General features: G+C 40.0%; 1 protein-coding gene across 2 annotated transcripts in view; it reads left to right on the top strand.

Moving 5' to 3' along the window:
• The window catches only part of LOC105257149 (transmembrane protein 132C), a 107,294-nt gene that overhangs the window by 75,410 nt on the left and 18,574 nt on the right, over positions 1-13,310 (top strand). For both annotated transcript variants that reach the window (XM_025411716.1, XM_025411715.1), the window contains exons 2-3: positions 858-1,998; positions 10,184-10,327. In XM_025411716.1, the coding sequence (XP_025267501.1) occupies positions 858-1,998; positions 10,184-10,327 (1,285 nt within the window). The remainder of the gene's footprint in view (positions 1-857; positions 1,999-10,183; positions 10,328-13,310) is intronic.

Genomic DNA, 13,310 nt, shown 5'->3' with positions numbered 1-13,310 from the left:
AGGGACGCGAGATAACGGATACTCAGAAATTGTTTGCGCGTCTGAAAGGTATTATGCAAAATGCCAGGAATATTTTGTAAAATTGCGTCGAAAAGATATTTGTCGATATTAAAGCGTTTCTCGTGTATCATGGGGCATTTAATTAAATTATATTTTTTACTCGTCCCTCTTCCATTTCCCGATAATCCCCATTACGGGCGTACAATTTTGATCTTTGTGAATTCAAACGCTTCAAGTTAAAATAAAAGATAAAATTCCTATAAGATATACTTTTAAAAAGTCGGAGATATGTATATTTTTTGAAAATATTTTGCACACATATTTTAGACGCTTCACGTTTTCATCCGATTGGGTTACAAATCTATTTTATTCAACACTGATCTCAAATTATCTTTATTGTTTGGCATCGAGAGAACCGCTATGTATTATATTATACGTTGTATGGTGAGAAATATAATATATAAGCATTAAATTAAGCTTGGTTTAGCTAAAGAGCAGGGATTTAAACTAATACAATTAAGGTGACTTTAAATCTCTCTCTCCCTCTCTCTCATTCTTTCCATCTTCCCTGGATATTTTAATTAATAAAATATACTATATTTATATAATAATATTTTCGCAAATAAAAATTTTATTACATATTTTTATTATATACATATTTATAATATATATGAATGTGATTGAAAATTACATCGATTTGTTGTGAATTACCGAGAAGACTCACTTCATATCAAACGCGTCCGATTTGTCAGCATCGAGATGCTCATGCGTCAACATAACCAACTATAAATCACGTAATTCTAAAATAAGCACCAAGTCGAAACTTCCATCTGACCGAGCGTTGCTCCAATTTTCAGACGTGGCGGCGTCAGTGGAGGTTCACTTCGAGAACAAGGATGGCGGATTCTTCCTCAAGCATACGCAGCGACAATATTATCCGGCCCGCGGCACATCGGACTCCGTCCCGGCGCTGTCGACGAGCACGTCGAGCAACAGCAACAACAACAACAACAACAATAACAGTCCGGCGAACGCGGTACCGTCGCCACCGCCGGGCTCCGTCCTCTCGATCGACAAATTCACCGTCTTCCAGACGAGCGAGCCGGTGTCGGTGCGGGCCACGTACGGGCCCTTCAGCACCAAGCAGACCGTGCCGGCGCGTTACATAGTCCCCGACCCGCTGGACGCGTTACCGGCACCGGAAACGCGGCGCAATCTCACGGCCGCGACGATCCTGGACGCCCAGGAGCTCGGCGCACGTCACCTGGACATGTCGGCCCACCTGGTGGGCAACAGCGTGCCGCGCGACTCGCCCGTGCTCAGGGTGCTCTTCCACGCCGGCAGCGAGACCGGCGGTAGACGTCAGCTGTTGATGGCGCGTCATCAGCGGGTCTGCGTGGTGCTGCACGCCAGTCTGGCCAGTCCATCGCGAAGCAACGCCGCGAGCAGGAGCATCAATGGACGCTATTCTTCCTCCTTCTCCTCCTCCTCTTCGTCCTCTTCTTCTTCTTCATCATCTTCATCTTCATCTTCCGCCCTCACGGCCGCCTGCAGCCCCGACGGTGAAAACGGCGTGTGCCTCGCGCAAATCACCATTCCGGCCGATTGGTGGGCGCCCTTGCCACCGCCCGATGCCTCTGGTCGTGTCAAGGTCGCCAAGAGTCTGCCGCGATTGATCCAGGTCGCTTACTCCGTCCTGGAACCGCGTACGGAGGAAGGCGGCGGTGGTCTCGGTGGGGACGGCGGTGGCTCCGTCGACGGTTCGGGATTCTGCAGACCCAGGGTGCAGATTCAACCCGTCACCCCTCTTGGTCAGATACCGCTGGCGCCGAACAAAGCGGATTATAAGGAGCTCAGAGCGGATGACTTGCTTACGCTTCTGGTACCCCATGGACCGCTCTATCCGAGATCCAGGCTGCACGTTCCGGCGTTCCTGCATCCTGCCAAAGTAACGGATTCCCGGCAGGATCGACCGTTAATCGTCGCTGTTATCCTCAGGTAAGTAACTGTGCGAATTTTACATGTGTCAGTCTGAGAAGAGGATGTACATGGTGTTCAAAAAAAAGTTTGTGTACACCTGTCGGTTTAGTGTTAGAGTTTTAGAAATATTGAGTTGACGTAATCTTACGTTTCCACCAATATTCCATGTAATTTTCTCCTTTTAGAAAAGCTGAAAAGCATAACCGCTTGTGGTGGTTTGTCAATTAAAAACAAATTAAAAATAGAGAGACTCGTTTCAGACAAATTCGCGAATTATTACAATCAGCGAGCGAAAATACGACGTCTACTTTAACCGCTTCCGGGCGAATAGACAATTATATGCAAGAACCGCAATGTCGTTTCCGCATGTTGAGATCCGCTTTGTGCGTCAACTTTTTTTCAACCGCATGTATTTCGGGAGGAGGTTTTAAGCCCCCTTCTCTCTCGGTGAGAGAAAGTGGGTCGGAAATGTCCCCTCGGGTGAGCTAAAATCTCCTAATTGGATGAATTGTCAAGTAAGCTGGCGGGCAAAGTTACAAGCTCGCCTGTTGTTAGTAAGCACTTGAAAGTTCCGCGACACGGAATGCGAAGCAGAGGGAGAGATACACTCGAGCGTGGACTAGCAGCCAATCCGCGTGAGAAACGTGTCGTTGGCTCTTTAAGAATGCGGCCTGTGCTCGTCGGAGATGTTTCTCGCGTTCGATAACGCTGCGTTTGCACTTTCCAAGCTAGATATTCCGCGGAATAATGACGTATACATGCGATGAACTTATAGCGAGCTATAAGAAGCGCGCAAAATCGGTGAATAATAAAAGGCTCCCCGCATCGGCTTCGTACAGTCGCAGCACAACTTACATAATTAACTGTATTAATTAAACTGACGGCTGTTTGATATGCATGTTACGGATATCGCGAGAAGCTCCTTCAGCCATTCTCTCAAAGATAAAAGTTTCGAGGAGAATTTTAATTCGTTATTTCGAACAATTAATTGAATGCATTTTTTTTATTTCTCCTCCTCTCATCCTTTGGTGAATTTAAAATATATCGTCAGATTGAAATATATAAATTTTTCAAGATAGAAGTGTAGCTTGTTTAAAATTTATAGCCTCGCAAATGCAACTACGAGTTTTAAAAGTTCCTACATAACAGCATGAGTATTAAATATGGTGTATATATTATTTAACTCGCTTTTTGGACGAGATCATGTTCGAAACGTAGATATCTAATGTTAGATTATATTCGCTGTATAAATTTTTTAAAAATCAAATCGACAATTAAACTTTTATATAACGCTTTTTACAAATATTGTACAAATATTTTTTTGCACAATTTTGCGCTTTATAAGATATTATTTTTCGTAATTTTATTTTATTATTTTGCATCCAAATCCAGTATGACCCGTTCGAACGATGAGATAAAGCGAGAGATAAACGGTATCGATAGTTGGACTCATCGAACAGAGGTCGCAGGTTATCGAGATCATCTTCGCAATTTCTGTATTCAGAAGCGGTTTCAAAACAGAAATGCGTAGCTTATTTATATACGCAGGAATTTACTACGCGTGGCCGAACACAGCCTTGACATTCTACAGTTTTACGCAAATTAGAACGATACGGTCGTACATTTTTATAAAAGCTGAAAGTTATGTAGATAAGTTCTATCTTTGTACCTATTTTTAGTCCGTATAACGCTAACAGTTCTTGTCATTTCGAAAAAAATGTGAAATTTCGTTTTCGCGTTTTCGATTACATAAATTATTTTAGCTAGGAACATTTTATGCAAATATCTTTTACAAATATTTTACATGGCAAAAGTAAGAAAGCTTATTATCTTTCAATTTTCACACGCTCTCTTTTATACAATATTTTGTAATAATAACGATAAAATATTGTATCAAATCAATAACATATAATTCCAAAAACTTTTCTAAAAATAAATGAGAGATTTTTATTAGTACAACTATCAATTGAAAACATTTTTATATTACTCTAATAAGAAAAAAAATCAAGAATTATAATATAATGTATCGATATAATGTATTCTTTTTTTCCACTATCCTTTTTTATTTAACAAATGTAATTTTAATTTTGGAAAGGCTACGCTCGTTCGAATCTCTCGTAAATACTTTAAACGCGAACTACCTCGTATAAAAGTCCCGGGGAAAAAAAACGGGGTTCGAGGCAAGGCGAGCGAAAATTTCTTCACGCGTTAAGGAGCTTGTTAAGGGCTAATCGTAGCCCCTGTCCGTGTCGAGGGTCGGGCTTTATGCCGCTTTTTATGTCTCGCAACCTTAATCTAAGGCTCTTAGCCAGCCACGTTAAACTGTAGATTTTCTACGTGCCCGCCTCTTGTAAGCCGCACTGTTCCGGCCATGAGTCTCCTCCTTCTATTGCATCGTTTCCGGTTATCGCGCATTTTCTTGCAATTGCAGGTACCTACCGAGACGTGAAAATTACGGATACAACTTTTTTTTATGCCGATGAGAAAAAGTATTCTGAGTTCTTTTTCATGACTACGACAGAATTATATAATCATATTTATATTTTTATTGTATCAATATTTCGCGTCAAACATTGGGGGATACGTGATCGATATTTATAATCAGAAAGAATCGATCTTAAATTCAGGATATCTACTTTTTGAGGAAACATGGAAAAAATCTGGAAAAATTAGAGAATTCTCGTAAATTTATTAGAACTTGGGAAATTTGTTACATTTTTTATTTTACATTAATTTTGCTCTTATATTGTAAATAATTGGCAATCAAGTGAATTTCATTTTTAATGCATACTATAAATATATATTTAGTTGTTAATACGTACTATAAATATATATCTATTCTTTATATATTCAGTGTCTTAATAAAATATTGAATAAAAGGCAGTATATATTTTTTATTGTAATTTTTAGCGATAAAAAATGAAAAGGTTATGCAAGTGAAAAATGTTGACTTGACGAAAGTTGTTTAGCTTTTCTTCAGTACATTTATATGTCTAGCACTTGAAACTTCGAAGACTTGTGTTTTTCCTTCGTGTGAATGAAAAATATTCGAAAACGCATACAGTAAAAAAATTTACTTCGAAAAATTGCATAAAAAAAGAATTCTTTAAAATATTCTCTTCATCTGGAAGTTCGAACAAAAATATCTGAAGAATCAGGAAATTTGCAGAAAATTTTCTTACATGATTCGAATATAGATACCCCGTAAATTCTGAAAATTTCTAAAAGTTTTTGTCGCGCGTGATACGTACAGATGTTGCCAATTTGCGAGTGATTTTATGCATACGCCGTCACCGATATCGATTGCCCACGAAAACACGAAGGAAGAAGGGACTGAGGGGGGAGCCGACGACGACGATCATTAAATAAACGGGTAACTACATTTGGAGCGACATTTGGTCATTTGTCAACGTGAGAGAGCATGCATACGTGTACAGATTCGAGGTCGCTTCTCCGGATAACATTCCTCGTCGCTTCGCACATGGATGATTTGTATGTAAATGCGAGATAGGCTCGCGGAAATAACTTGATCTGGAACTTGTAATTGGCTCGCCCGTCCGACATTCCGAGCGCCGTTTAACGATGACCGATATCCATCACCCATTTCGCGTTATCTTTCTCCGCTAGTTTTCATCTTCTTACTCCATAGATGATCATTTATCATCGGCAGGCGATAATCGAAAATGTCTCGGCGCGCCATGCAAATTTTGTGCTTAATAAACACCTGAATATAAATACAAACTTGATTAAATCGCGCAAGAATGTGGATAAATAATGAAGGATAATTTAGAGATAAATGATGAAGGTTTAATAAGAAACTTTATAAAGACCGCAACACGAACAGCACTATCATCAATATATTTCGTTTATAATTCGTAATAAAAAAAATATGTGTAAGAATTACGTAAAGGGGTTGAATGCTGTTTTCATTACTCTCGTTACATAAATTTTCGTGCAGCGCTTTGTTATCTGACTCGCGATGTCGCACAATGCATTGATGTTTTTCTTTGGGTTTTTGTCATGCGCGCTTTTCCCCCGAGTTTAATTTACTCTCGGCTTAAATATATTTAATTAAAGTTCCGGATCCGAAGTTCGCGACGCGATTAAGATCGGAGATATGTAAATGAATTGTCGAAAGCGAGAAAGCGAATTGCCGCGCGAGAGGGACGGTAATTACGCTTGTTTTTGTACACTTAAATTGCTCGCGACCCAGAGAACAATCGGAGTTCTCTCTTCTTAGATATACAGTACACATATATCCTCGCCGCTATGTACGATTGCCGAGAATAAAGTTAACACACTGTATGTGTTGGTCCTAGTATGCCGCAGTGCAAACCGCCATATGTTGTACAACATCTGACGCCGGCGGAATTTTGAAGCGAGGCAAAGATCCTAGATAACTTGACAGTTCGCGGCCGATTAATCTTGAAACTTTGCTTGAAAGCGTGGAATAAAAGGCGCAGAGGGTGTTTGTACGTAATAATAACGTGATAATAGCGAGAGGGTATTTCCTTCGCCGATAAATGAGCACTCGTTTTCGACGATCCTTTGTACTTGACCGGCTTCCGTCCGAAATACGTGACGCTGGAAATCCCTCCAGCTTAGGATACTCGCCGACCCGGACAAATCAGACTTCGCCTCGAAGCGACATTTCGCCTTGAGAATATTTTATGCCGTCATCTCTCGGAAAATGTCGTTTCCGCGCTTTGAATTCCTCCTGCGATCCCTCGCATATGATGCGGGGATTACGATGACGCGCATAAGCGGAGGGAAAAAGGTACTCGCGCTCTCTCTCTCTCTCTCTCTCGAGGCGATAAGAGCGAAGGGCGCTTCGACACACCGTTCTTATCTTCGTTTTCGAGGCAAATCGAGTTATTATTAGGGACGACGTCCGATGACGGTGGAGCGTCCTTAAATACGAATTAGCCGGCCGCTTCTTCTCGGGGCAAACCTGCTCAAGTGACTTGAAGAGGCAATATCCTGTCTCGGGAAATATATACGTCCCGAGTTTCTTTTTACCCGCTCTCGGTGCACTTTTCCGCTTGCCGCGAGATCCGCTTATAGCGCACTCGCCCTCGCCCGCTACTCCAAAATCCTCGTTGAATTAAGGATGACCTCAAGGCCGAAAGGATACAGGTCGCGAGCAGAAGCTTAAGGACGCGCGCATCGAACCGTCAATGACGTGAATAAATGATAGCGGCTCTCGCATCGTAATGCACGACACTCTCTTTCGATTCCGTATGTATATATTTTTTCCAGCTTGCATATATTCTTAAAAATCACGTAATTCTAACTCCAGATAACACGCATAATTTCTTATTATGTCAGCGAGAATTATGCCACGGAATAATTACGTTTCTCGATGAAACCGGAGCGATCGCGTCAATATCGAAGGAGCTGTGCAAAAAAATGAAAGTGCGAAAATAAAAGCAAAGCATTTAAACGATAATCATGTATTGCTCGGATAATCTGACCCAAAGGGGAGGTCGGATTATCGGCTTTGCTCTATCGCGGCAACGACAACGTCTGATTTGTGTTGCCGCAAATGCCAACGCGAACGCGCGGCATCGCGATGAATAATCTGTGCGTCGGCGGCGTCAGATAGACGCGTTTCTTCCGCCACGATTCCCCCTTTTCTCTCCCCCTATTACACCGACCTTGCGCGACTTGATCACGTAACTGGAGCGTGAGTGTGCAAGCGGTTCGGGGACGAGGTAGAACGCAGCTTCTGGTTCGCGCGAGCGAGCCGATGATGAGGGAAACGTGACGCTCCCGACGAAGTCGCGCGAGAGACCGTCTTATTCGTCCGCGCGATACTCTCGACGAAGACAAACGACGCCAATGTCGCAAAATTTCCGTCGGAATACGTGCGTAGTCGTTCGTGACTCTCCTCGTAGCATGGCTGTAAATTTTTCAGAAATCTACGCGAGAATCTCGAGATCGAAAGGAATGTCACGCGCAGCTATCCGTCATGTACGTACCGTTTTATGATTATGCCCGAGCGTTCCACATACGTTATTTTCCTTTCATCATATCGTTGCTCCTTTGGCCAATTTAAGGATGATTTTTCTTTATACGGAAATATTCCTATAACGTGAGTCCCCAAGTAGATTTTATTGAGTATACTTTGGAATTTTCTCCGAATTCAAAGATATTTTCTTATTTGTCTACCTTTCTAAAATAGGTATAAAATAGATAAATATGGCCTTCGTCTCTTTTTTAGAAAATTAATAAACGCTCTCTTCTCTTCTATCAAACATTATAATTATTCTAAAAATAATTATTGATTTTATTAGAATTTAATCTGATAGTCAAAATGAATTACTCTCTTCTTGTTACATCAACGTTATTAATATTTTCTCTTTTTTCTTTGCTGCTTCAGTCTACGAAAGACTAGATCCTAAATGTTTGATGAAAGATGGTCGAGAAAGGATCATAAAACGCGATAAAATGCAAAGTGTATTGACGTCTCTTTGATTATAATTCGGCTCTTGAGCGATTGGAATGCGCGCGACATTGCGTTGACAAGTGGTAGCGTGGTGTTATTGCGACGACAACCGAGAACCGATGGTCGAAGCATGAAGATGCCATACGTGAAGGGTCTTCAAAGGGTCCGACGAGCAAACGGGAAACCAATACGTACAACTTTGCCAAAGATAACTGGTAAGATCGAGAACAGACATAATGGAACATAGACTCTCCAGAATAGAGGAAAAAGGTCGACTTTATCGCGAGTTATTCGTACTCACTTCACTTCATCTATTTTCTTCTCTCCATTTATGTGTCGCATTAATGCGGTACAAGTGTAAGTAACGGTATAAATAAAAACGAGGATTGCTTTCGAATCGAAAGATCTCTTCTCCCTCTCGCTATTTTTATCATTGATATCAATAAAGCTTGTCAAACGTATAAGCGACCAAGAAATAAGTTGCGATCAAGAAATTACGGTTCAAAGTGATCAGTAATCCCCTTCTGTGTTTGATGAAGAGAAATAAGCGTTATTGATTTCCTTTTTTTCACAAAATTTCTCGTAAACAATCCTTTCGCGATGAGAAGCAACAAACTGTTTTATTATTGTACACTTGAAAAGAGAAATGCTTCTACCCACTTTGCTTGCATCTAGAAAATTGTATAAATATTAGTTGTCGACTTGTACATCCGCAAAAAGTGCGACTAATTGTTTTGACTTTTGTATGGGTAAAGTCAAGGACTACATGCTCAAACGTACTTGAGAGGATATTGTTAGAACTACATGGATAGGAAAGGGGAACAACGGGCCTCGTTGAAGGACTATACGTTCATTCATTTTTAATAACAAGAGGACGTAGCTAATAATACGGTAGATGAAAGAAACGCGCGCGAGTCGCGATCGATATGACGTGATATGAGTAATGGAAGTAGCGCACGAGGAGTACCCATATAAGTCTTCGTTAAAAAGAAACAGTTTTAAAACTTTGTACGTGACTTGTATAATATCTCGAGCGTACATCTTTCTGTTTTTTTATTTTATTTTATTTTATTTTTATTGCTTTTTTCCCTTACGATTGTTCCTGATAATCTATCACTTGCAACGCACGAGACTTCTTACATCGGTTCTTAAACGGATATAATTTCAGAATATTTAAAAGCTTACGTACTAGTTTATTGAGTGCAAGTTAATTATATTGTACAGGTTATATTGTACAGGTATGAAAAAATTTTTACGTCACGTTATTATCCTTGAAATGATGATAATGATGAGATTAGTATAAAACGCGTTTCTATTTTTGATGAAATTTTATAATTCAGTTTTCCGAGAAATTAAATGAATATATTGATTATTTGATAACAAGCTTCAATGTATCGTCTGATGTAAATCTCGAACGGTATATTCAAGAAATGATTTTAATTGCTCTCTGAAGAATCCAAATTATACGATTCGATAACGAATAAATCTAGATATCATATTCTTACGTAATGGCCAATTATACGTACAGATTATTAATTAACGAGTCGTTGGGACACTTTTTTTCTCAAATTAACGAATAAGAGTATGTGTATTCATTTTGATGGAAAGAAATGGATTAATTATACTTTTTTACGAGACATTTACACATGAACATTTCTCATTCGCATCGTTATCCCATCCCTTTCTTTCTATTCATGCAAATCACGGCAAAACGTGCAGTTGAACTCATACTACAATTATGAATTTGTGTTTCAGAGTGAGAGTAAAATCTGGTGTGAAAATCGTGGATGCTTCGTCCAGTAGCCCGGATTGGATCGTCCAGAGCGATGTAAACGCGAAATGTACGGCCGCCACATTTACAGCTCGGCGCAAAGAAACTTCGCGTGTATTATTAAGCACGTAAGTAAATCTCATGTTTTTTAAATACTCGCATCAATTTTTACGCTCATGAATGTCGATTTTTATTAAAAATTATCGATGGTATTTTCACTTTTATAAATTATAATTAAAAAATTTTTCTTGGGAAATTAATTTTTTAATCAATTTTTCTTTTTTGGAGCATTTCAACGTAATATAAAAAATTTATTTAAATGTATTTTTTTTTAAAATTAAGAGATTAAAAAAATATCTAAAAGAGAGAGTTGATTTTAACTTCAAATAATTGTCAATAATATAAACATAAAGACAAAAAATTGATTGCAATATTGAAATAAAATTTAAATTAAATTTTCTCGTTTTTCAACGTACATTTGCCAAGAAATTCGTCTTACGTCTCACTTTGTGGCAGAACTTAATTCGCAACGTTTTCAATTTAACGAACGAAGAGAAGCGAGAGATTTAAATTGCTCATCGCATTAACTGTTCTCATGTTCACAATCTCAGCGAAAATCTTTCCAAGTTCACTAACATATGCATACTGGCTTAACGAAATTTTACGCCTTCTGCATAATATTTCATTGTAATATTTTATTTGAATACAAGCATATTAAAACGTTTTACTTAGTAAAAATTAATATTTATGATTCATTCTTCGAATAATTATTGATCTGTTGATTTTCAGAAATAATTAGAGATTTATTCATAAAAAATTTTAAATCTTCATTAAATTTGGACAGTTAATAAAAAGCATGTTCACAATCTCCACGAAAATCTTTTTAAATTTATCCGTATTAGTTTAACGAAAGTTTTACGCCTTTCATATAATATTTCATTATAATATTTTATTTTAACACAAAACTACAAATATTAAAACATCTTATTTAATAAAATTTAATATTTATGACTTATTATATCGAATTGATTCGTCAATTTTTAGAAATAATTATTTTAATATCAGATTTATTCGTGTATAAAAGATTCTAAATCTTCGCTTTTAATCTTGACTTTCATTAAACTTGGATGGTTAATAAAAAACAAATAAACTTTATGTTCGAGTATATATTTACTATGATTTGAAGAACGTTGAATTAAACGTACAAATAAGGTATTCAAATTGCATTAACATTTATATAACGTAAATTCTTTGTGTATATCACACTTTTGTGACGTAAAGAAAATATACTTTAGAGATTAATGCTACACATATATCAAACCGGAAGATGATTCTCTGGTAGCACCGTTTCACCTGGAGTATCTGCCTTAATAGTAGTCGCCTTGGGCGTACAATGGCGTTTCGTCTTCTTCTTTTGTTCCCTCTTCTTCTTACCATCCTTGGATCGAGTCACTCGATTGTGCGGCTTGTCAGTTTGCTTTACGATACTGTGCGATCGACTAACATCCTCGATGTGAGGGGGAATAAGGGAAAAGACTTTATCACTTTTTTCAGATGACAATTTACTCGTGGAATCTTCGGTTGACCGGACAAGCCGAGTCTTTGGTTCACCCCTTTCTTTCTCGGAGGACGATTTACTTTCTTCCGAAGTATCTTCGACCGCTCGAGTAAATCGATTCTTCGGAGTGTGGATTTCTTCGGACGATGATTTACTCTTGTCTGAAGTATCCTGGAACGTTCTGACAACTCGCGTTTTTAGCGGCGTAAAGCGGTATAAAGGGATTCGGATCAATTTCGGGGTTGTCGGTTTGTCCTCCTCTTTGGATGACGATTTGCTTTCCGAACCAACCTTGACCTCACCGATATGTCCATTCGTCGGGTTATTTTTCTCCTCGGACAAGTGCGTGTTCGGTACACCTCGAATAAATCTCTCCTTCTTCACTTCTTCGGACGATGATGACGACGATACACTTTCGTCCTTGATGTCTCTCTTGTTTCGTTTTTTATCTTCCTCCGAAGACGATGAGGAGGACGATGAGTCGTCATCGTCGTCATTGTTATCGTCATCGTCATCGTCATCATCACAATTATCGTTGTCATCGTCCTTTCCTCGTTTCTTGTTACGCTTCGAGCTTTTTTGATGATTATTATCATCATTATTATCATTGTCATCGTCATCGTCGTCATCATCGCTAGAAGAACTACTACTACTACTACTACTGTCGTCATCCTTGTCATCCTTGTTATCCTTCTTCTTCAACGCACGTTTCACACGCTGAAAATCCTCCTCCTGCTCTGCCTCGACAATCACACCATCATCTTCATGCGTGTCTTTGCTCGTGTGTTCGTCAACTTGATTCCTCTCCTCGCTGGACGCCGAACTGTCAGACTTGGCCTGAGGTTCGTTTTGCATTTTGCATATCTTGAAGTGACACAAATCCACGTCTAAGTTGACAATGATCGGCGTTGTCGTTAATGCATCCTCCTGACTCTCCGTGGGATACGCCCGGACGTCGGGCGTGCCGAATAAAGTGAGCAACGTACCCGCGAGAAAGAGTAGCGCGTCGCGACGCATGATCGAGTCACGCTAAAGACAAATTGTGACAGCGGCCGCACGGATCGCCTTATATACCGTCGTATCACGAGCGATAAGGAAGAAAAAGATAGGGGAGCGCCGTCTGCTGTGCCGAGTCGGTGGAGGAAGAAGAAGCGATATTCTCTCGTTATCACCCTTAACCCGCCGATGGTCCGCTTTGATTCCGCCTCGACTCGACTTCCGCGAAATCGACGATTTACGCCGCTCCGGATCGTCGATCCGGTGGGGGGAGGGGGGGAGGGGAGGATACGAGGATAACGTCGGCCGTCACGCACGCAACCGTAGATCGACGGCCGCGATAAGGGTTGGGAAGGGGTGACTTCGCGTCCCGGAGGGGGTGGGGGCGAGGGGGGATTTCGCTTATCGAGATTCTGTGCAGGCACGACGGCTCTCTCGCATCGAGATCAGACGCGAATGCGACGCGTGTGATGCTGCTGCCCTTAGGCAGGTATACCTCGAAGCTGCGGAATAATTATCTCGGAGATGTAACGTCGTTGTGTACCTCCGATAAGAAT

The sequence above is a fragment of the Camponotus floridanus genome, unplaced genomic scaffold, assembly GCF_003227725.1.
Source record: "Camponotus floridanus strain SB8 unplaced genomic scaffold, Cflo_v7.5 scaffold42, whole genome shotgun sequence".
Lineage (NCBI taxonomy): Eukaryota > Metazoa > Arthropoda > Insecta > Hymenoptera > Formicidae > Camponotus > Camponotus floridanus.
Note: the sequence above shows the minus strand (reverse complement) of the source record. Positions and strands in the feature narration are given on the sequence as shown.